The following is a 23,158-nucleotide window of genomic DNA, read 5'->3' as shown; positions in this document are numbered from 1 at the left end:
GTATTTTAACACATGGTATTTAATACTGTGTATTTAACTCATGCCTCTAGAAGGCACCTACATACTACATGAAAAGTGATACAGAAACCAGTATATGCAGGAATAAGAGCAGCATCTGTTTTCAAGGTTAATTTAAGGTGTAAATGGGACTGTGTTTTGAAGGAAATTTAAGATGCATTAAAGTATTTTTTTTTTTTTTTTGGAACGTGATAAGCAGTTATTAGTACTACACAGAGGTGTCTTGAAGTATCACCAGTAATCAGAACATTATCATCCTAGTACTGTGATAAAAAATAAAATAATATGACAGCCGGAAAAGAAGTGCTATATAAGAAAATGAAACAAAGAATGAAAGTTATAACTAGCTATCCAGCAATACTGAGAAACAATTGGCCACTGAGGTCTCTCTGGTCATTATCATATTAAAAAAAAAAAAAAAAAAAAAAAAAAGCTGACATATAATTAGAATCACTCCAGTTACTTCTACAGAAATAGGTTGTTCCCAGCCCCCACACCTTCTTTAAATGGGGTCTGTATATGACCTGACAAAATAATTGTGGTGACACAGAGGACTTCTGTAAGACATCTGGCTTTGTCTTGCTTATCATTCTGACAAATGAGAACTTCAAAGGAAAGAGGAGGAAAATCAGAACAACCCACACATGGCAAATTGTTAATTCAACAGGTGTTTCTATTCAAGTATCAAAGGGATTGGTCTGGTTTCAATCTCATATTGTTCTAGTTTCATAAACATTTAAGTGATTTGAAAGAATGTAATCTGGACAAATTTTGCAACAACAGAAACACAGTGGGAAAATAAATAATGACAGTGAGAGATCAGTCATGGGGGAAACAAACAAACAAACAAAAAACAACATGAAGTGCCTAGAAATATACTTGTACAAATTTCTTTTTATCACAATCAAGTGAAGTTTCCATAAATTAGACTACTAACCACATTAAAGTAACATGTAAGAGAGCTGACGATTAACAACAAAAACAAACAAACAACAACAACAACACATGCTAGTTGTAAAGCCTACTATATGGATTTGTGTGAAGGCAATGCCTCAATGCTTGACTCTCCGCCTTTTCAGAATATAAGGTCTCTATTACTCCTCCTATTAGCAAAATGACAAAGCAGCCCTTAACCCGCTTAAAGCAGTATCAGTAAGGTTAACACAGGCGCAGTTTCTTCTCTACTTTAGACTAGGGTATGACTAAAGAGGACTAAGGAAGGCTTGCTCAGGTTAGGCCTGCCATTAGGAGACACAAGAGGCAGTTGACTCCCACTGAAGAATAGCTCTTCATTGAAACAGAAGCGTAGCATTTGCAGATATATACTGGGGAAAAATATTGTGCTAAAGTAAAAGGCACTGGTAATCATGATTTAACTTTGAGAGGACTGGTGAAGATGGTTCAGAACAAAAACCCAGAATGACTATACAGGGGATGAAGAACTCATCATGAAAAATGTATTCAGTTTGTGGTTAACACTCTGTTTCTAGTGCCTGTCTTTCCTGAAAACTCTTCTGCAAAAGTTTGTGCCATATTAAGTCGTTTGACTCAGGCTATATACACTATGCTACAGATGCATGCAGCAAAACCTTAGGGCAACAAGTGACCACCTCAAGCTCAGTTCAAAGCAGCTTTTTCCAAACTATTCCTAGAAAATCAAATGCTGCTACATTAAATTGCCGAAGTGTAGTCTAGGGCATCTAACACTAGAAGCAAGTAGAAGTAAATCTTTATAATAAAGTTATTCTGAAAATATGGTCTATCCTGCATGCATGGTACAGCTGATCCATGTGCACACAGTAAATCCAACCATTTAGTGCCACCTTAGTCTAGATAGTGAGCTATGGTAAACACTTGGGTTGACTGGATAGGGAACCTTCTTAATTTTACCAAGGAAAATTATTAAGAAATGGGTTGGCTGGTCTAAGAATTCTACTTGAGTCAAACTTCTACTTTTGGGAAAAAGAGCATGAGCTAGGTAAAAGTCAAACTAATAAGAATACGAAAAACAGAAAACAAACAAACAAACAAACAAAACCCACCACCACTGGAAACTATTAACGGTGAGAATGGTCACTAGGGGAAATGGTGGATTCTTGAATAAAATCAAGACTGATTAGTCTTCTAAGTTATTACAGATGAAACAAACCTTGTAATTTCTGCTAGCAGATAAATTCTTTCATTTTCGTTACGCAGAATATCTGATTAAATAATCAAGATGGGCCCTGATAACCTGCAAATGTATAAAACTTCATCACTACATCTGTGGGGAACCAAAGCAGAGTAGTAAGCAATCACACAGGAAATTTGTGGTTGAACCAGAAAATGAACCCTTGATTTCCTGAAATCCAGCACAGTGTTTTAACCACAAAAGCATCATCTTTGAGGGGGAGGAAAATCTGATAATAAAGTTTATTGTACAAAAGAGAAGCAGATGATTTGAATAAGAAGACTTGGATAAAAACCCAGCTTACTGAAGAAATGTAAAAGTTTACTTAAAACTGTTCTGTTTTTAAAACAGAGGTTGCAGCATCTTGCAGATTCTGCAACACAGAAATTCAGGCCAACGTCAATGGTCATATTAAGAGTACATATCCAGTGGCAAAAGTCCAACTTCACATGCTTCTGAAGTGGCCACAAAATGGAACTGGTCCCTGTGGTTACTACAAAAAGAAAGAAGCCATCATAGCTTACTGTACTATGCAACAACACTCAGAGCAGATAGAGGAGCTCAGAGCAAGCAAAGTATCCATCTTAAATACATTTCAAGTCTTTTCTGATGGTGGACAAGTTGGACAAACTCTTGTGGAGGAGGTCAGAATAAATCCTATATGACAGTTTTCTGCTATTACAGATAACTGCATTCACAGCATTCAGAGATAGCCTTCTGAAGCAGTGCACATTCCCTTCAAGGACACTTAAAAGTTTACTTCAGCCATTAGCCAGGACTACACAGCAACAAACCCAGGGAAGTTACTGCCTCACATATGCATCCAAAATCACTCTGTGGATTCTGTGTACAGTGGCTGGGTATTTACAACCTATTATCTTAAAGCTTAGGAAACTAGTGAATGCAGTGCAAATAGAGGATGTGTCATACAGTTTAAATCTTGTTTGATATATTAACTTGTTAAAAGAAAAAGAAGTCACGAGATTTTTCTGAAACAAGTGATCCTCTTTTCTCTTTGCCTTTTGACTCAAAATTGCCTAGGACAATGCAAGTGTCTGTATGCCTTTTAAAGATGCCATCCTTGATTTATGTCTCACCTAAGATTTTATTTTTCTACACATCTAGACAATTTAAGTCCAAATCTGGCATGCATACTACACAAAGTAAACATACAGCTGCCTTGCAGCCATCATTACTATTTACATAGATATTACAGTGCTTTGAAAGAGGATAGGAAATGGCACAAGAAAGAAAAGCAATTCTTTTGAGTGTCTCTCAAAGTATGCAGCAGAACCAACAAGAAATATAATAAAATATATAAACCAAAAAAAAACAAGATAACACGAGATTTATATACTACAGCACCTTAATGCCAGCCTCCTCCCTCCACCCCCCTCCCATGACATTATAGCAATTCCTTCTTACTGCACAGTGGAAAAGGAGCTCTCACTTGTCTTACAGCCTCACTGGTTTGTCTATCCAGCAACACGGAGTATTTCTCCACCTCTTTGACACTATGCAACTTGACAGATTTTACACAGATGGGCTTAAAATGCATTTGTATGGCAGCAAAATAAACAAGAAGCCATGGCCTTTCGTGTGGGAGTGGCTGCTCTTCTACTGCTAAAGTTTGTGGATCTCTAACAGAGGGTACAGGGTGGGGATCCAAATTATTTTCAAATCATAGATGCAGCTATGTAGAAATAATGCTATTTGCTACACTGTTCCTGACTTCTCAAGGGCAGAAAGGGAACGGTACTCTAACTGACCTTTTACTTTGCATTTTTGTAAATAATTACCCCACACCAGACGTAAGCATAATGCAGAACAGCTGTAGAACTTCCTTTCTTTCAATCTTCAAGCAGCAGAATCTGCTCCCTAGCTGCTTGTCAAAACTAGCAGCAACATCTCTCTGGAACTTGGAAAATGAACACAATTAGGTTTTATGCCAGCAACTATACCCTTGCAGTACAGCATTATTCAGCTCACTGCTGAAGACTAATAAAGATGTATCTGTCAGTAGATGGGTAAAACCAAGCTCTGTAATGCATTAAAAACATGCTTGCCCTTACATTGCATTATTTTTCAGAGAAAGGAAATTTGTTGTTCAAGACAGAGGAGAGTTATTCTGTACCCACTCAAGCTGAAGCATAACAAATTAATCACATTGATGTTTTCAGCACAATTCCAGAAATACTCAGTTTATCTTCCTTATCTACTTACAGAGAGAGAACTCTGTAAAAAGTCAAAAGTTAAGAACCTGAAAAGGGTCCAAAGGATTTAAAGTTCAGGCCTATTTAATATCTTGGGGGCAAACCATTTTTGTTTAGCCAGTGGTTCAGTGTTTTCCCATGATCTTACCTATGATCTTTTTCATGGATAGCAGGCCTGCTGCCCTTGGTCTAGGTTTCATTTCTAGCGTTTGTTTAGATGTTCATATGCATTTACAAATTTTTACTGTGATTTAGGCAGTCCTTAAAAATTCTGAGAAATTCATATGCCATACTTCCGTCAATATGGGCCTACACATAATATACTAAGAAAATGAATATAGCATCACATGGAACTTTTCGAGGTGTTCAGACCACAGTGTATGTTGCTTTTCATAGAACAGCTGCTTTACAATTTTCACATAATAAAAAGCAAATGACTTGTATTACTTGACTTGTACTCTTCAGAGTAGCACTGCTTATGTTTAGTGACATTGTTCACAAGACATCAAACTGCTTTTAATTCAGGAAGGCTATTATTCACATGAAGTACCCAAATCCACCAGTAGAGTTGCTACTCTAGTTTTGTCTCCTTTTTAAGGATTAGAAATACCTTGACTTCACTCAAAATCAATAAGTATTTTGAATGAAGCTTCAAGAGATCATCTAGAATTCCCCTACCTCCTATGTATTAGTCTGAAATTGAACTAGAAGCCTTTCAGTAAACCAGGAGAGGACACATTTTGCAGCTTCAGAAAAAGCAGCAGTAAGTCCTTATTTTCCAGGTATGTCACATTAACAATGTGGGATAGCAGCAGAGGTGCTGTAAGATTAATCGCACATTTCTCTTTAAGGAAGCAGAAACCACCTCAGTCTGAGTATCCCACTGCAGCTATGTGCGTTAACTAAGTCTGATAGAGGACCAGTAGCACATTTAGAAATATTTCCTAAGCTACTTGCTCAGACCACCTCTCAGTCCCCTAGATCAAAGTTTTAAAATGCAGTAGGTGATAGAAAGTGATGGAGAGCTACTGAGCATCGGTTTTACTTACCAATGCTTGGTGAAATCAAGGATGTATGACAAAGCTTAGAGATGGATAGCTCTAATTCAGCTTTTTTCCCCTGTTGTAATAGCTTTCCACAAATGCCACCTCTAACAATGCAGATGTCTATTCCATGTGCTCTGGTTTGTTTTGTAAGTGACTGAAATTGATAGCTTGAGGCTGACAAGATACCATGCACACAAGAATACCCCTGTACTCATACCAAACACATTCCACAAACTAGAATAAGACATTAACAGCACTTTTAATGTATCAATTTATTGCATATGTCAGTACATAAAAATAGAAAAGTGTGTTTTTTTGTAAAATTAATTTTATTGTAAAAACCAGACTAGAATGGGAATGTAAAACTTTGCCACAATTAGCACATTACAGTTACATTTATGCTTTGTCTACAAAACTTAAGAATACTTTAAAAGACATTTTTCCTTCAACTATACACTAAAGAAAAATCAAATAGAAAGCTTGCATCATTTATTCAGCGAGTGTTTCTGAATTCAAAATATGTCATTTAGAACTTGAATATATACTTTCTCTATCTACACTCTTGTGAATTCTACTCTAAGTTATACAAGCAGGATGGTATTGTAAATTATTCTTAATTGACAGTGGATTAGGTTAGTGGATCCAGAGTGGTCTGGATACACCAGGCTGATCCCACTACATGCAGGAGGCACTGATTTCGTATTTGGCAGGAGTGCCCTTAGCAAAATCACCTGTCATTAACAAAAATAAAAATATACTTCTCAAGAATTAAATTATGAAATACAAATGGAGGTATGCCAGCATTGCTTTGCTATTAGTAGACCATACCTTGGAATCTCAATTCAGCCTTGCATTCTTCACTATGAACATCCAACGTGACACAAGTGATTAGCTAAGACTCGCTGATATGCATATCCGATATAAATAGTTAATCCATTTGCCCTTCAACTGAGAGATTGTCCATAGCTGACCAAATGCATTTGTGCTATATTTCTAATTTTACCTGAGAAATGGACATGAGGGCAGTTGTTTCAGTTAACTTTTTTTTTTTTTTCCCCATCTGAAAACAGTTAATCGCTCTACGTTTCACAGTTCAGAAGCAAACACTGGGAATGTAAACTTGGGTCAGTAGGAAGCCTCAAGTATTTCCACTAATTAAAACCACGCACACAAGGTCTCATACTAGATGATTCCTCACAAGGACTCTACAGCTACAGCTGTTCTAGTTCAACTCCTGACCCTCCCCTCCAACTTTAAAAAAAAAATAAAAAAATCCTTAAGCAAGTTCCTCTTATAAAAGAGACAATTCCTTTAAAGAATATATTCAAGCCAAGAGGCTTTCTTACAAACCTGTAAAAATACGTCAACTTCCTCTTCGCAAACTAGAAATGTATGTATACGTAGGACAAACACTTAGGAAACATTTATACACAAATGGAGAACTGGTATGGGAAAATATATAACAGCATTAATTGGAGTAAATGCAATGCAATCATAATGTTTTGGCAATTTAAAGCTGTTACTACTGATGTAATGTACAGTCTGAAAATGGCTTTCAGCAGCAAACCGTAAGTTGCCATCACAGACCACAAAACAAAAACAAGTCTTGTCAGCAACAAGCTTCTTCCCCCTTCTCCCTCCTTCAGATCATATTTACAACATTGGAAAATTTGCATAATTATTTCCTTCCTCTTTTCCTTCAGTGGATTCCACAGCCAAAGCAATGAAAAAATAGAGTAGGTATTCAGCCACAAATGTGTGTGTCCAATGTATTAAGGGAGAAGCAAAAACGTGCTTACGTGGAAGCTGGAAGAAACCACATTAAGTATGCATATATGATGAGAGCATACCTGGTACTTTGCAAAAACAGGCATTTTTAGGTCCTGCAGACACTATAGTGAAAAGATATGGCTTGATAATCAAAAGTAGTGTTTAGATACAGTGCGCTATGAACAGCTCCTGATTTCCATAATCCAAGGCCACACATTTGACATTGTGTGGCCAACTGTGGACCCAAATGTGAATACTTTATTTGTACAGAAGTGCCACATAATACAGAAGGTTGGAAGGGTACTGGCAGTGATTTTGTGTGAGGTTCTTGAATGTATTTGATTAGTGCCGAGCAGGGTAAAACGTCCTCTGTTATTTTGGAAATCCACATTTAATGAAAGACAATGGTGTTTAATGGCAAACTATGACAATTTCTGAAACAACTATTTATCTGCACGCAGCCTCCAACAAGTAATTACTTTTTGGCTTTGTTAACTTGCTTTCAGAAAAAGCAATGGTTGCCCTCAGCCTTCCTTGTCTCTCCTTTATCCCTCCACCTGAATTCTAAAGCAATATGAAACAGCTGAAACAATGGATCAGAGATGATGGAAGAACTTAGTACTGTTTTAGGATACATCACAGAAAGGAAATGCTATGTCTATTAACAACTTCTTGCTATATAGACACCTCTCTCCAACCTTCCTAGTCCAAACTACACCAATATCTTGCCCCCACCCAATATCACCACTGAACATCAGAAATGGTTTCAGTTTCACTCAGATTCAAAACTATGCTCTGTCTTCCATGGTTTAAGTCTACAGGTCCAAAAGTGTTTTGTTTTTTTTTTTTTTTCCCCTATACCTTTTTCAATTGTTTGTAAACAAACCGTAGTAGTAGGATGATGAAAGATACTTACCAGAGATAGCAGCAACTTCTGGTGTGTTTGTGTTTATGAAAAGAAAATAAAAAAAACACATTTAAGTTTTTGTAGTAAAAGATTTATCACCCTACCTTCAACTCTGACAATACATAAGTGAAAGTAAACCTGTGAATTGGTGGCATAACTATTAAAGCACCAGTTCAGGAAAGCAGTTTTATTCAACAAGAGAACTTAAGCACAAGCTTAAAATACCACTGCCCCCATAAGGAAACAGATTTTAAGCGTGTGCTGAGATGCTTTTCTGAATCAGGGCATCACTGAAAAAAAAAAAAAAAAAAAAAAAAAAAAAAAAAAAGGTTAATTTAAAAATTTCATTCTGAAGGGGAATTGTACAGGTTTTGTGGAAGATTTTCCACAGTTCCTTCCCATAAAAGGATTTTGAAGAGGCAAATTATCAGCTGCAGCAGATAAGCAATTAAACCTGTAGAAGAGATTTACACAACACATTCCAATAAACTGAACTAATACCATGTAACTTTGATATAACTACCCAGAATTAGGTCCCTTTGAAGCCAAAAAAAAAACCACCATTCAGTCACAATCAAGCTCTCAATTTAAGTATTGCTGGTTTGAAATGGTGTGATGCTACCTTCAAAAGTCTCAGTATAAGAAAACTCAGTTCTACTGCTAACACATAGGCTACTTTCACTGTAAAAGATTTGTAAGCAGATGGATAAAAGTATGAAAAAACTTATGTCTGCCAAATATTATCCTCACTGTAACAGCTCTGTAGGTTACTCTATAATCATGTGATCATTGGTAATTATTTGTTTCTTTTAGTAGCATAAATAAATCAAAGGGCACAGACTTATAACTAAACCAGCCTAAACCCAAACACAAATGGGATACTTTTACCTTGTGTGATACTTCCCTCTATCACACTCACCATCCTGCCTGGGAAATCTCACCTCAAGTGCACGGGCTAGAAACAGCAATAAATAGTTTGACTGTAAGTTAATGATGTGAGCTTGGGGTGGACAAGAGCTTTAAGAGTTAAATTACACTGCCTTTTTTTTTTTTTTTGAGGGTTACTTCTATTTCCTGTGAAGAAATTGTCTGGGCAAAATCCACCAGCCACGTTTAGGCACATACAACTTTATGGGCAACGCTAAAATGCAAACAGTAAAATGAGAACAGGGAAAGTGTCTTTTCCTCCTCAGTTGCAGTTTGAACTATATATGTATGCATAACCATTAAAAAAAGTAATAACTGAGGATAGTATACCTGTAAGTATACTCTAACATTAATGTTATTTTATATTATTTAGCACATTAAAGACTTCCCATCTTGCATAATATAAAGTTTCAAGGAATAAAACACTATCTCATGCATGGCACACTTTAAATAAACTCTAAGAGAAACAACAAATCATTGTGCTAACCATGATTGTCCAAAAAGCTCACACATACAGCATTGAAGCCTCCCACTGTTCTAAACTAATATGTTCTGTACTACTCTTGTAGCATTTTTTTTTTCTTTTAATAGCATCTGTTGTACATATCAAACAAATGGATTATATGGACATATCAAAAAAGTATGAGAAAGACAAAATGGTTCATTTACAATGTTGCAAATGTAAAAGTTATCCGGAACTTCTTAATAAAGCATCAGACCTTTCCAACTTTAATTTCACTCTTTAGGCAAGTACAGACATGACACACATGTAAAAATTGACATTCTTTCACCACTTTTCACAAACCAAGGTACAGTGCAGGTACTCCCCTGACCCCAAAGAAGAGTATCAGTTATATTATTGTTACATTGGATGATGTTTTCGCCATTTCTTCAGGGGAGTGACTCTTTATTACTTCTTTGATGAACTGTTCAAGTGCAGTGAAATATCCCTGGCACTGCCAAGTGTCATTATGAGTTCCGTCAGGAAAAATTGCCAATCTCTTAGTCCGAGCTGGGGATAATTCATAAAGTTGCTTCATCATGACTGGTGGAATTAACTGGTCAGACAACCCAGAGATGAAGAGTGAAGGCATTCTGCACTGAGATATTTTTCTGTAGGACAGAAATTTATTTTTGTAGCACCATAAAGGAAGGTATCTCATTGGAAAGAAAGAAAATAAAGTGCTGGCCATGTGTGGGATGCTAAGAAAGGTGTTCTCAACCATGATGGCAGAAATCCTATGGGAATTTTCAGAAGCTAAATGAATAGCTACTGCTCCCCCCAAGGAACGGCCAAAGAGAAAAATTTTTGTTTTATCAAGATCGGACCGAGTCATCACATAGTCTAACACAGCCTCAGAATCTAAGTACAAACCTTCTTCACTTGCTTCTCCTTCACTTTTTCCGTACCCTCTATAATCAACAAGGATTAAGTTTACTTTCAGGTTCACCAGCATTAACAAAGCATTTGGCAACCTGTGGCCAATGTTGCCTGCATTGCCGTGAAAGTAAATGATGGTTGGAGAATATGCTGCATTGTCCCCTGTGTATCTCAGCAGAATAAGATTGAGAAGAACTCCATCTTTGGTTTTGATGAAGATATTTTCATGTGGTATACCAGTAGGCATGGGAACATAAAGACGTGATGAAGAGGGCTGTTCAGGAAAGTAAAGCAGCACATCCTGGAATTTATATAATATACCTGCTATTGACACAAATATTAGTATGAGTAGTATAATGCCTCCATACAAGTGAAAAGTTACTATTAAAGGTAAAAGAGAAATACGGCAGAGACCCCAAGACCAGGAAGCCAATGCTAGTAGCCATCTTTCAACAAAGGTCCAAAGCATCCATGACTTTTCCATTGTAGTAGTCAGTAATCTTTTACTCCGAGTAAATCCTGTTAAAAAAAAAAAAAAGAAGACATAAATATGGAAGGAAAAAATGAAGTGATATTTTATTACATAACAGTCAACATTACACAAAAGCATAAGCGTCAAACTTGGAGTGAAACTCCTTTGGAATTTGGAAAACATACAGTTCTGTAAAACAGGTAGAAAAGCAAAGACAAGTCTTTGAAACTTTCCAAAAATCACATTTGCATTATTTCAAATGGGCAATATCCAACAGTGGCTCCAAAAAATCGGTTGAGTGTAACCATGAAGTGTTTTCCCTCAGTCATCCCTACTGTGAGGAATGTTTTAACAATTCGTGTCCATAAAGAACAATTCTGTTTGAATCCTGTCTGCCTCTGGGCCCTGCACTGGCAATTTAATTCTTGAACCACAGCTGCAGTGTGTCCCAGTCTCCCCCTCATTCTAGTCAATTTATCACGTCTTCAGAAAACACTCCTTAAATTTATGAACCTGTTTGCTTATGTTATTCCAGACTTCTATTTCTAACAGTTACAGCCTTTTTTCCTGTCTTCTTCGAAATTAACTTAACACTGCTATAGATGTGTCTGTGAATGGCTGGGGAAGAATGTTTTAATTACTCGTGAAGCGTCAAATAAGAAAGCTGTTTGTGTTTGATGTCTGGGAGTTTCAGAACAACTGATAACAACTAGTGACTGTTATGGGATACTATGCGGATCTTTGGTATCTGGTTAGGGGGGGCCGAGAGGTTAAGAGGAAGGAAAAAGAAGCTGAAGGATGGCTGGGAGACAAGACCTGCAGAGAATGTTCTATAAACTCGGTATGGTGCCAAGTAAGTACAAAGGGGGAGAGGAAGACTACGAGCCTTCAGCATGAAAGACCCCTAGAGACCCCCAGAAGAGACCCCCAGAGGAGACTGCGCATGCTCCCGTAGGAGGGACTGGACCCTGGAAGCTAATTATAATAATCTATTTTTTTAGAAGTAGTAATGAATATGTATTAATCTAGGAGCATAAAAATCAGCTGCTTGATGTAACTGGTGTGCATCCTGGTGGAGCGGAGACTCCCGGTGCACCCAGCTCTGTTTGCTTACCTCTATTCCTTTATATCCTTTTAATAAATCCTATTTTTTCATTTAATCCTAACTTGAATCCTGAGCCATTTATTACACTACTGACCTAGGCAACAAACATACAGATGAGTTTGTGCAAGCTTCTCAAAAGTAAATCTATAATTCAGAGAGCACAAACAAAAGTAGCTCGATTAAGGCCAAGAGGAACATTCAATAAGCCTATGCACTTCACTCTGCAACCACTCAAGGCTAACAAGGCACACAGGGTCAGCTATCATTCAGTAGCTGTGTTTCAAAACCTCAATCAACTGTGATTATAGAGCGACACGCAAAACACTCAGAAGAGACACCAAGATCCCACACTGTACTTACATTTATAACAGAAGTTTTGCTATATTTTGATTAGTTCTGACTTACAAGTTTTAGAATAACAGATCAGTAAGCTGAATAACAAAACTGTCATCACACAGCTGACTGAGAACAGTCAGCTACCTGCATTATTCTCTGATCAGTGAAAGCACAACTGCTATGTAGTCCGAAACTGAAGAGACTTATGACAAACACGTGCACCATTAAATGAGGAGAGTGGTGCTCAATGATAACAGATTAAATCTCTGTGGATCAAGATATAAAAGGCCACCTCTGTAGTCACAGCCTTTGCACTCCCCAAATACGTCAATTAAGCAAAAATACCACGAAAAACTGCCATCTCTGCTTTACACAGTTACAAATATATAAGTAAACCTGTTACACCTTAAGACTCAGATATTCACCAAATGCAATCAATGTGAAATTATGTTTTTATACAGTGTATCTATTCAAAATATAGAACCATTGAAATTTAAAGTAGTTTAGGGATCAATTATCCCAAGTTTGTTTTTTTTTGTATGAGGAATTCATGTTCAATATCCAAATCCAAGTGTGCACAAATATTGTCTGTATAGAAATTTAATTCTTGTGAACCATTTAGGACAGATGTGAAGTAGGTATTTCAACTTCCAACAGAATTCCCTAATGAGGTAGACAAACATTTCCCGCACTGAAGACTAAGAATGCTAACATTGATAACCACACAATAAAAACACTTCTCTTACCCCCTTATACAATTTCGATTACTTCATCACAAAATGAAACGTCCAAAAAACTCTCAACAAGCAGTTCACAGAAGAGAAATAGACCCATCATTAAAAATGACTGGTAAAAAAATCTTACGTAAGATGATTACAAGTCTTGCAGATGGCTATCCCACATACACTATGGATTGTATTTGGAGACATCCTCTGATGGCTTTATAAGCCACGTTAGCTTCCCTTGTGCACAGATTCCCATTTTTCTAGGGCAATACTACTGAGTATTATACAACTCTGACATACTGCTGCTATGTGTGTATATATAAATGCTTTTCTACCAGAGAGAAAAGCCAATGTATCCTACAACTAGAACTCAACCCAGACTACAAATATGTAGTGAAAGTAAAACTCAGGACTTCATAGGTCAAACTCAATTCTTTTCTAACAAAACCCAAATCCAACACATACTCAGGGTATTTCAGTCAGCTTTTAGTAGAAACATAGCTTGTGTTCAACATGTTATGGGGTGGTGTAGTTTACGCTTAATTGTTTCACGCTCACCTAACATATTTCAGTAAGGCTGCCTACCCCGCACTAATGAACAACTGCTTGACCATTCGGCTTTTCTTCCCAGCTACGTGAAACTTCACTAGTTTCATCTGCTACCAGGCCTGAATCACGTCTACCTCACACCTTGATGCAAGGCTTTTTTGTGTGAGAGAGCAAAGATACAGGTTTCTTCCAGGTTCTTGCCTGCCTCCTTCCAACAGCAATTAAAGGATCACCAGCATGGAAAATTATGGTTTCTCAAACATGCACACAGACCTGGAAAAGACTAAGGGAGCACAATTTCATTCTCAAGAAAGCTACGAACTATGCTTTCTGGGGAGTCCAAGGTAGCAAGCCTTCTAAATACACCTTCTCTGACCTGAATAGTAGAATACAGAGACTTCCATTTAAAGCATATGCACATCCTTTTTGTATACAGGGAGTGATATCTGTGTTTTAATTCAGTAAGGTTATCTTTCAAACACTTTATGGAATAACATCTTCTGATGCAAAAATTCCATATTGAATTATGTTGCAATTCTCTTTTATCTCTGTATTTTGTGACTAGTTGGATGCCAGAAAGTGAAGGAAAGAGAACATACTTGGACTTCAATGTCTGAGCTAGTCAACCTGAGAAACAGCGCACCTGAGACCTGGAAAAGCACATTTATTTTTCTAGTCATGACTAGTTCTGTTCCTAGACTACACGAAGAAGTCCATAAGCCATCCTTAAGATGTTCCAGCTATAGCAAGAAGCAGGTACCCTTTACCTCTTCAAAAATAAGACCTTTTAAAATTATTTTCTATGTCACCTGCAAATATGACTAGTTAATATTGAACAGCCAACCGTTTAAAAGGATAATCTCACTTTTAATGCCTTCAACTATTAGAAGTTTAGCAGTATCACAGCTCTGCAGACAGATGGCATGAAACATCATCCCTGTATTACAGATGGAGATACTGAAACCAAGGGAAGTCAGCAAGCTGGCCAATGCCAGGCCTTCTGTTTCAGCTGGAGAAACTAGGTTTCTCCACGAGTTTTCTTTTCTGATTTGCCAGATAAAACATTAACCCCTCAAAAAGCATTCTTTCTTAAGGATGATCCCCTTTTACAGCACGCATAGTAACAGTACTGCTGATTATTTAAAGTAAGCTAGGGGCTGTGGTGGTGCACTCTGCCCTGTCCCCTTAACCTGATCTTTTCACCTGTAAGCCTTCTTGGGGGATAACCATTGGTGGCAGCCGTGATGAACACGTCTGGGCTCAAGGTGGCCTTGCAGGAGATAGATCCAAGAGCTAACGGAGCGTGCACCAACCACATATGGCTGGTGTGCAAATATGGCTAGCAGTCAATCGTCTTACCCCATAAACAGGGAACAGCCCAGAGCCTGCTGACCTTCCTGTACTGCAGTAGACTGCATGCCATGATCTTCCCCCTGAACAGGGACGGTTCTCAAGGTTACTCCTTGAGATCAAGATTCCTTACCTGCAACAGATACTCATTAAGAGCTAGTTAAAACTTTGCAAGTAACTTGTTAAGCATGCTGAAACTTTGCAGCCTTAGCTAAGTGATAAAAAGGATTGATTGTGCATATAATCCTTTAGGCAGAAACCATTAAGTCTGGGATTGGGATAGGATCTGGTTGTATCTAGACTCTTTGGAGTTTGGACAGCAAAAGGGCCTCTGTTCTGAACCTCGTGAATCACCGTGAGGGCTTCCCTGAAGCTTGTAGTCTGACCCTGTCCTGTATGCAGGAAATAATGAAGTGACCTCGTTTAGCTTCACTAAATCACTATTTTCATCAATAAATATATTGCGGCTTCTCTCTTATGAGTGAAGTGCATAATCCCGTTCATGGCAGAGGATACAAAAAAAGTATAAGGAAGGTGGTTTTCCTTTTTTTTTTTTTTTTATTTAATTTGGCATGTAAGTCAGTAAGTCAGTGTTTTATCTGGTAGATGTTTCCATAGATAACTTTTATATAAATGGAAATTTAAACATAAGCTGCTACTTGCTCTTAGCTACTGGAAAATATTTCCCAATACTTAACAGCAAGAAAGATTGAGTAACGAACTCACTACTCCTAGTTCAGTGTTTATTAACCTCCACATAACCTACCTTCAGATTGTCCAGACTACATAAACCCAGGTCTTCTGCTCTCCCCTCACAGATGGTGCTTTCTTAGCCACAAGCATAATCACAAGTATTTTGTCTAGCATCTAACTCCTTCATGTTTCTTCCTATCCCTTTGGTAAAGCTATATTAGGGATGCTAGCCTTCGTGAACGACAGTAATTCCTCCAAGTTTATTGATGATGCTTGTAAATTTATGAGATGACAGAATTGAAATATAAAGTTCTATGACAGAAACCTTGAACATATAAGAACAGCAACTAGATGGAAGTCAATGTTCAGAATTAACTGAAAGTAAGACTCTGCCAGAGTGCTGCTGTGCCTCAAACAACCCACCTTGCTTAAAGATCATTAAGGACAAATTCTGTTTATAAAGCTTCAGAACTGTGCTGCATCTCAAAGCAGAAGTGAAATTTGACAATCTTGAGTCTCAATCTCTGGTACACACATACATCCTTGCATCTATCTCCACTGCTGAACCCACAGTCCAGGATCAGGATATATCACCACAGACAGACCTCTGTGCTCTGTCAGACGAGCTACACATCCCATACTTAAGGCAATGACTCTAAATATAAATCACTCAGGACAACAAAAATTCTGAGAAAAAAGCGTTCACAATCAAGATGTTTTAGTATCATTCTGCTGCGCCCTAATGCTAATTCTAAATGTCATTATCAACTGAAGACCATAAAAACTTAAGTTCAAACTTATGTGCATGGGAACAATTACCCACTCATTTTGAACAGCAGTTGAAATTACTCTTGTATTTGCCACAGATCTAGTTGAATTTTTTAGCCTTTGTCTACATTTTAATATTAAAACTGTTAATTTCACACACTAATCACATTATAAAAAATTTACCTTTGGACGTGATGATTTCCCGTGCTTCATTTCTGCCTGAAAGACAATTCCATTTGGGAACTTTGAGTAAAATTGCTTTTTCAATTAAACACGCAATCACTGTTTGTCTTCAATTATTTTACAGAAGCTTAAGAAGTGCTAGCAGCCAGTACCCTTAGAAGTTATGCACCTGCTTTAAGGATGAAGCCATGCATACCATATTCAAGCTCTTCCTGTCAAGCTCAACTCTTCCTTGAAAGAGCTGTTAAACTTGAAAATACCAGCTGGTAATGAAGTTCGAGAACCATGCTGAAGAATCCTGGACTACACATATAACATATAATATGAAACATATATAGCACATACTAATCGAGTTATGTTAGATTTACACTGCCTCCTTAGAGCTAACTTTTAGTCTATGTATTTGCATGCTTAAAGTTACATTTAAGAAAAGCATTCAGATGTTTAAGGCTGCTCTCTTTCAATAGCTTTGAGAAAGTTTTAGCAGTCACTGCAGCCCTTAAGATTTCATTACAGTTTTGAAACCAATGTGGTGGTTTTAAGAATACAGAAAAAAAAAAAAAAAAAATGGAGAGATTTGTGCATGCCTCATTCCACCCTCTCTAGACATAGATCAGGTTTATACAAATTTTACATTTACTCATACATCAGAATTTCTTAAGTAGCAACAGTCCTCAGCCATCAAAAGTGAGATTTGCAGGAGACACTTGTCTTAAAGAAAACCTACAAAATATTTAATAAGGACAGGAAAACTACACTTTCTTACTACTAAAACCCTAGAATCGCTTAGCTTGGAAAAGACTTCCATGATCATCTTCACCAACCTTTAACCTAACACTGCCAAGCCCACCGTTAAACCATGTCACTGAGCATGTCATCTACGCGTTTTCTGAAGTCCTCCAGTCCTCCGGGGATGGTGATTCAACCAGTTCCTGGGGCAGCCTGTTCCAGTACTTCACAACCCTTTCAGTAAAGAAATCCTTCCTGACACCCAACCTAAACCTCCCCTGATGCAACTTAAGGCCAACTCTTTCTCACCTTAACACTTGGTGCTTAGGACCAATCCCCGCATCGCTAAAGCCTCCTTTTAGGTAATTGTTGATCTCGAAAAAAACTCTTATAGAAAAGTTACAACAAAGTAGCTATCCCTAATTAAGCATCTATGCCTACAGAAAAAACAGAGCATGGACAACCCAGCCTCAGAACCTCGCAGGCCGCTTGTTGAAACCAGGAAGCCACCTCTCCCACCACACGCACTCCCACAGCTCCACACCGAGCGGTGCACACCCATAACTGAAAACGCAGCCCACGTAACTCTCATTATGCTTCTCCCCCTCACCCTACCGCGGATCCCCAGCGATTCCCCCGAGCACATCCTCAGTTACCGGCGGCACCGCGCTAACGAGACCAACCCAGGGGCACCTCCGGAGCCGAGCAGCGAGCACGGCCCCCAGCCCCTCCAGCTGCACCCCAAGGCCCCTACCGCAACCATTCCCCTTCTTACCCCAAGCGAACGCCCCGCCTCGCCCGGGCGGCGCTCACCCGGTCCCCCGCACCGCGGGCCGGCAGCTCCCGGCCCACAACCTCCCCCCTATCCCCCGGCGGCTCCCCAGGGCCCCCCCGCCCCGCTCGCGGCGCCCCGGGGACGCACCCGCCTCATCCTCCCGCGGCCGCCGCCGCAGCCCCGGGCGAGCGCGGCCCCCAGCTCCGACCTCCGCCGCTGCCCAGGCAGGAAGCCGCCCGCCGCCGCTTCCGCTTCCGGCTCAGGCTCTGCCTTGCCCGCTTCCGCTTCCTCCTCTCCTCTCCTCACGGGGCCCGGCCGCCCCGGGGCCCCGCCGCCGCCGTCGCCGCCCCCGCGGCAGCGCTCACTACGCATGCGCGGCCGCCGCGCTCCCCTCTCCCCCCTCCCCTCCGCGTCGGACCGAACCACTGCGTGTGTGGGAAGGGGGGGGGGGGGGAGCGCCCGGCCGCCGCCGCCGCCGCGCTCCTCCCCTTCCGGAGCAAAGGGGTGAGGGGCGGCCGCTGCGGCTGCGGGTTTCACCGGCGCTTCACCGGCCCCACGTAGGTCCCCTCCGGGGGTGGCGAGCCTTTTCCTTCTCTCTTCCCTATTTCACGGCCCCCTCCCCGCCGCCGCCGCCGCCTTCCCGCGCTCCGCTGCGGGGCCGTTGCGTTGCCATAGCAACGGCACTCGGGGGGGGGGGGGGGGGGGGGGGGGCGTCGAGGTGAGGGGGCCGTTGCGCCGTAACCAGGAACCGCAGGTACCCGGAGAATCCTCACGGAAAACACCTTAAATTGCTGTTCCTCCACGACTATATTGATATATTTATGTTTGTATTTAATATTTATATATATATATATATATTTTTTTTTTTCCCGTTTCAGCGAGGAAGGGTCTCGGATGGCTTCCCCGCAGCCGCCCCCTCGCCAGACGGTCGCCTCGCACGTTCCCTTCGCCGACCTGTGCGCCACTCTGGAGCGGATGCAGGCCTGCAAGACCCGGCCGGAGAAAACCAAGTACTTCAAGGACTTCCTGGACTCGTGGAGAAAGTTCCACCACGCTCTTCACCAGAAGGAGAAGGATGTCACCGATTCGTTTTATCCGGCCATGCGGCTCATTCTCCCGCAGCTGGAGAGGGAGAGGATGGCGTACGGGATTAAGGAAACCATGCTCGCCAAGCTGTACATCGAGCTGCTCAATTTGCCCAAAGATGGGAAGGATGCTGCGAAGCTTTTAAACTACAGGACGCCTGCCGGTTCGCGTGGGGATGCTGGAGACTTTGCCATGATTGCATACTTTGTCTTAAAACCTAGGAGCCCCAAAAGAGGCAGGCTGACAGTGGAACAGGTCAACGAACTGTTAGATGCCATAGCTAACAATAATGCTGCTAGAAACAAGGGGCAGTTAAAGAAAAGCCTTCTTCAGTTAATTACCCAGAGCACAGCGCTTGAGCAAAAGTGGCTCATCCGGATGATTATAAAGGATCTAAAACTGGGTATCAGTCAGCAAACTATATTTTCCATTTTTCATCCCGATGCTGTTGAATTACACAATGTCACGACAGATTTGGAAAAAGTTTGTAGACAACTGCATGATCCCACTGTCTCACTTAGCGATGTTTCTATCACGTTATTTTCTGCCTTTAAGCCGATGCTTGCTGCTATTGCCGATGTCCAGCAAATTGAGAAACAAATGAATAACCAGACATTCTACATAGAAACTAAACTGGATGGTGAACGTATACAGATGCACAAAGATGGTGATGTGTATAAATATTTTTCCAGAAATGGGTTTGACTATACTCAGCAGTTTGGTGCTTCCCCCCTTGATGGCTCATTAACACCATTTATTCATAGTGTATTTAAAGACAACATACAAAATTGCATTCTTGATGGTGAAATGATGGCTTACAATCCGGAGACACAAACCTTCATGCAGAAAGGAAACAAATTTGACATAAAACGAATGGTGGAGGACTCTGATCTGCAGACCTGCTTCTGTGTTTTTGATGTGCTGATGGTTAATGATCAGAAGTTGGGTCATGAAGCACTGAGCAAAAGGTACGAGATCTTAAGCAATGTATTTACCCCAGTAACAGGCAGGATACATGTCGTACATAAAAAAACTGCCAGAACAAGAAAAGAAGTAATTGATGCTTTAAATGAAGCAATCGATAACAGAGAGGAAGGGATTATGGTCAAAGATCCCATGTCCACCTACAAACCTGACAAACGTGGGGAAGGCTGGTTAAAAATCAAGCCGGAATACGTCAGTGGGCTGATGGACGAGCTCGACCTTCTGATCGTTGGTGGTTACTGGGGAAAGGGCTTACGTGGTGGAATGATGTCTCATTTTCTGTGTGCGATTGCAGAGACTCCCGCTCCAAACGAAAAACCTACTGTTTTCCACTCTATTTGTCGCATTGGCTCTGGCTACACTATGAAGGAATTGCATGATCTGGGTTTGAAACTGGCTAAACACTGGAAGCCCTACCATAGGAGGGACCCTCCCTGTAACATTTTGTGTGGCATTGAAAAACCCGAAGTGTACATTGAACCTTGTAACTCCGTCATCGTTCAGGTCAAGGCAGCTGAGATTGTTAACAGCGATATGTACAAAACTGACTGTACCTTGAGATTCCCCCGAATTGAGAAAATAAGAGAGGACAAAGAATGGTATGAATGCATGACTTTGGACATGCTCGCAGATCTCAGAAGTAGAGCAGAAGGGAAGCTGGCGTCCAAGCACCTTCATATTGACGAATATGATGAGCCGCAAGAGAAGAAAAGGAAAACTGTATCGAAGGTGAAGAAGGTAATCGGAATAGCCGAGCAATTCAAAGCTCCTGATCTTTCTAATGTAAACAAGGTTTCAAATGTGTTTGAAGATGTAGAATTTTGTGTTATGACAGGTACAGGAAAACACTCCAAATCTGAACTGGAAAGCCGAATAGCCGAATGTGGTGGGAGTGTGGTACAGAACCCTGGACCGGACACTTACTGTGTCATCGCAGGAGCTGAGAACGTCAGAGTGAAAAACATCATTGCTTCCAACAAATACGATGTGGTGAAGGCAGAGTGGCTTTTGCAGTGTTTTCAGTCCAAAATGCTTGTGCCTTGGCAGCCAGCCGTTATGATTCACATGTCTCCTGACACTAAAGAACATTTTGCTCGTGAGTATGATTGCTATGGAGACAGCTACACAGCAGATACAGATGTTGCACAACTCAAGGAAGTATTCTCAAGAATGAAGGATAATAAAATAATGCCCTTGGACGTGATTGCTGAGTTAGAAGAACGTTACTCATGGAACAGCTGTCAACTCAGTATATTCAGAGGAAACACTATTTATGTGGACTGTTATGCTGTTGTCAGTGAACCCAGAACCAAAATCCACGGAACAAGACTATCAATTAGAGCTTTGGAGCTCCGTTTTTATGGGGCAAAAGTAGTCTCTTGCCTTGAAGAAGGTGTCTCCCATGTCATTATAGGTGAAGATCATTCTCGGGTAGGAGAGATGAAAGCACTCAGGAGAACATTTGGGAAAAAATTTAAGATTGTATCTGAGCTGTGGGTAACAGAGTCGGTGAAGGAAGGAGTCCCAAAGAATGAAAATCAGTACTTGATTTAAAATAGTTTTTAATCTTAGAGCAAAAGCATTCTTGTTGACTTGATTGGACTTGGGTATAATGTGTTTTCTTAATTTTCCTGTGTGTTTTCATGTCTTATTAAACCTGTGGTTAAACAATGGTTGTTTTGAAATTAGAAGAAGATTTGTTATACTGTTGTGGAAGCAAGAGGATGCTAAGCTGTGCTGCAGGGGGAATAAGAAGCCACAAGATAAATAATGTAAGCCTTTTACTTCACGTACAGGTCTCAGAAGAGATCTAATCTCTTCTAAGAGAATTCCTAACTACTGATAGTGTTTTTCTCCGTGGTTCAGAATGGAGCCAATGATTCAGTATTTTATGGAAATTCTACTGTTTAATATGTTTATTTATTGATTTGCAATCACTTTCATGTTTTTGTAAAAGTGATATTGTGTATATTACATATTCTACATAAGTCAGTAATTTATAAACCTTCATTGTAGTGTTTTAACTTGTTTACACTATTTTTAGCTTTAAGCTCCATGTAGCCTCAGTAGCACATTGGTTTTAGGATATTGAATTGATCTCATGTTTCTTTTTATAAGTAAATATACAATGAAACCTAAACTTTATATTGAGGTGCTAATGAACTAATATTTACTAATATATCTAAACTACAAATTGTTTACTTAACTGTAACGATGTCCTTTACCCATTATAGTTGCAGTTAAATCATCAAGCATTAGAGTGAGGCTTTTACTCTTTGGTTTACCTTTCAAAAATTAGTTCCATAAGCTATTTCAGTAATGAGATGAGTTTCCAAATATCTATTTCAATATATATATATATATTAAATTATTAAATAAATATATTTTTCAAATGTGCCTGGTATGTTTTTTTTGTTGTTGTTGTTGTGAGAACTAACTCTTGAAAAGCATGAAACAGTTTCTGATTTTACACCTAGATAACTGAATTAAATTTGCATAGGGAGAGAAGTTCAGACATCTGTTCTTGTTATGCAAGGTATCAAACAGAACTGGTTTGGGGCTGATCCCACAGAACCAGTTTCTGTCTGAGCTATTTGTTCAATGCTTTTTGTGGTTGTGTTCATTTCAAAATTGCTGTAAAAAGAATTGGGAAATGTTAGGCTAATTGAGAGGGAGTTTATTCTTATCTCTTATAGTTAGTGTAAGCATTTGGAGGTCCCTTACTCAAAATATTATAAACAGGTAAAAAGTAATTCAGGAGGTGTGCAGAGAATTTCAGGCATAATGTCTAAGGAGTAATAGAAGACAAGATTTGTAGGTAGATGTATGAGCTGATGTAGACTAGTAAAGGGTTTCAGTAACAAAAAGTCTTCTATCTATTTGGATAGGTGTATATGTATATATACATTTTTTTTTTAAGCATATAAAGCTGATTAGGTAATCAACATACATTAAAAACAGCACTCAACAA

At 39.6% G+C, this 23,158-nt stretch overlaps 2 protein-coding genes across 3 annotated transcripts; one reads left to right on the top strand and one right to left on the bottom strand.

The window, feature by feature from the left end:
• Positions 1–8,473: 8,473 nt before the first annotated feature.
• Positions 8,474–18,355, bottom strand: ABHD13 (abhydrolase domain containing 13). 2 transcript variants are annotated; one of them, XM_084297055.1, is made up of 3 exons: positions 18,265–18,355; positions 16,614–16,649; positions 8,474–10,951 (listed from the first exon to the last, which is right to left on the bottom strand). In XM_084297055.1, exon 3 carries the CDS (start codon positions 10,914–10,916, stop codon positions 9,903–9,905), a length of 1,014 nt encoding a protein of 337 aa, XP_084153181.1. In that variant the 5' UTR covers positions 10,917–10,951; positions 16,614–16,649; positions 18,265–18,355; the 3' UTR covers positions 8,474–9,902. The 2 variants fall into 2 exon arrangements, with proteins under 2 accessions (XP_084153181.1, XP_084153182.1); XM_084297056.1 differs by having other exon boundaries at positions 16,614–16,645.
• A 194-nt stretch (positions 18,356–18,549) lies between these two features.
• Positions 18,550–22,491, top strand: LIG4 (DNA ligase 4). The gene is made up of 2 exons (XM_084286446.1): positions 18,550–18,674; positions 18,996–22,491. The coding sequence occupies exon 2, from the start codon at positions 19,012–19,014 to the stop codon at positions 21,739–21,741; it is 2,730 nt and encodes a 909-aa protein (XP_084142572.1). The 5' UTR covers positions 18,550–18,674; positions 18,996–19,011; the 3' UTR covers positions 21,742–22,491.
• The last annotated feature ends 667 nt before the right edge of the window (positions 22,492–23,158 follow it).

This window comes from Netta rufina, assembly GCF_964035555.1.
Source record: "Netta rufina genome assembly, chromosome: 1".
Lineage (NCBI taxonomy): Eukaryota > Metazoa > Chordata > Aves > Anseriformes > Anatidae > Netta > Netta rufina.
The sequence above is the reverse complement of the archived record's forward strand: the minus strand, read 5'-3'. Positions and strand labels throughout refer to the sequence as shown.

Bases quoted from the DNA above. Each gene is read 5' to 3' on its own strand.
- ABHD13 (XM_084297055.1), bottom strand. From the start codon at position 10,916: ATGGAAAAGTCATGGATGCTTTGGACCTTTGTTGAAAGATGGCTACTA.
- LIG4 (XM_084286446.1), top strand. From the start codon at position 19,012: ATGGCTTCCCCGCAGCCGCCCCCTCGCCAGACGGTCGCCTCGCACGTT.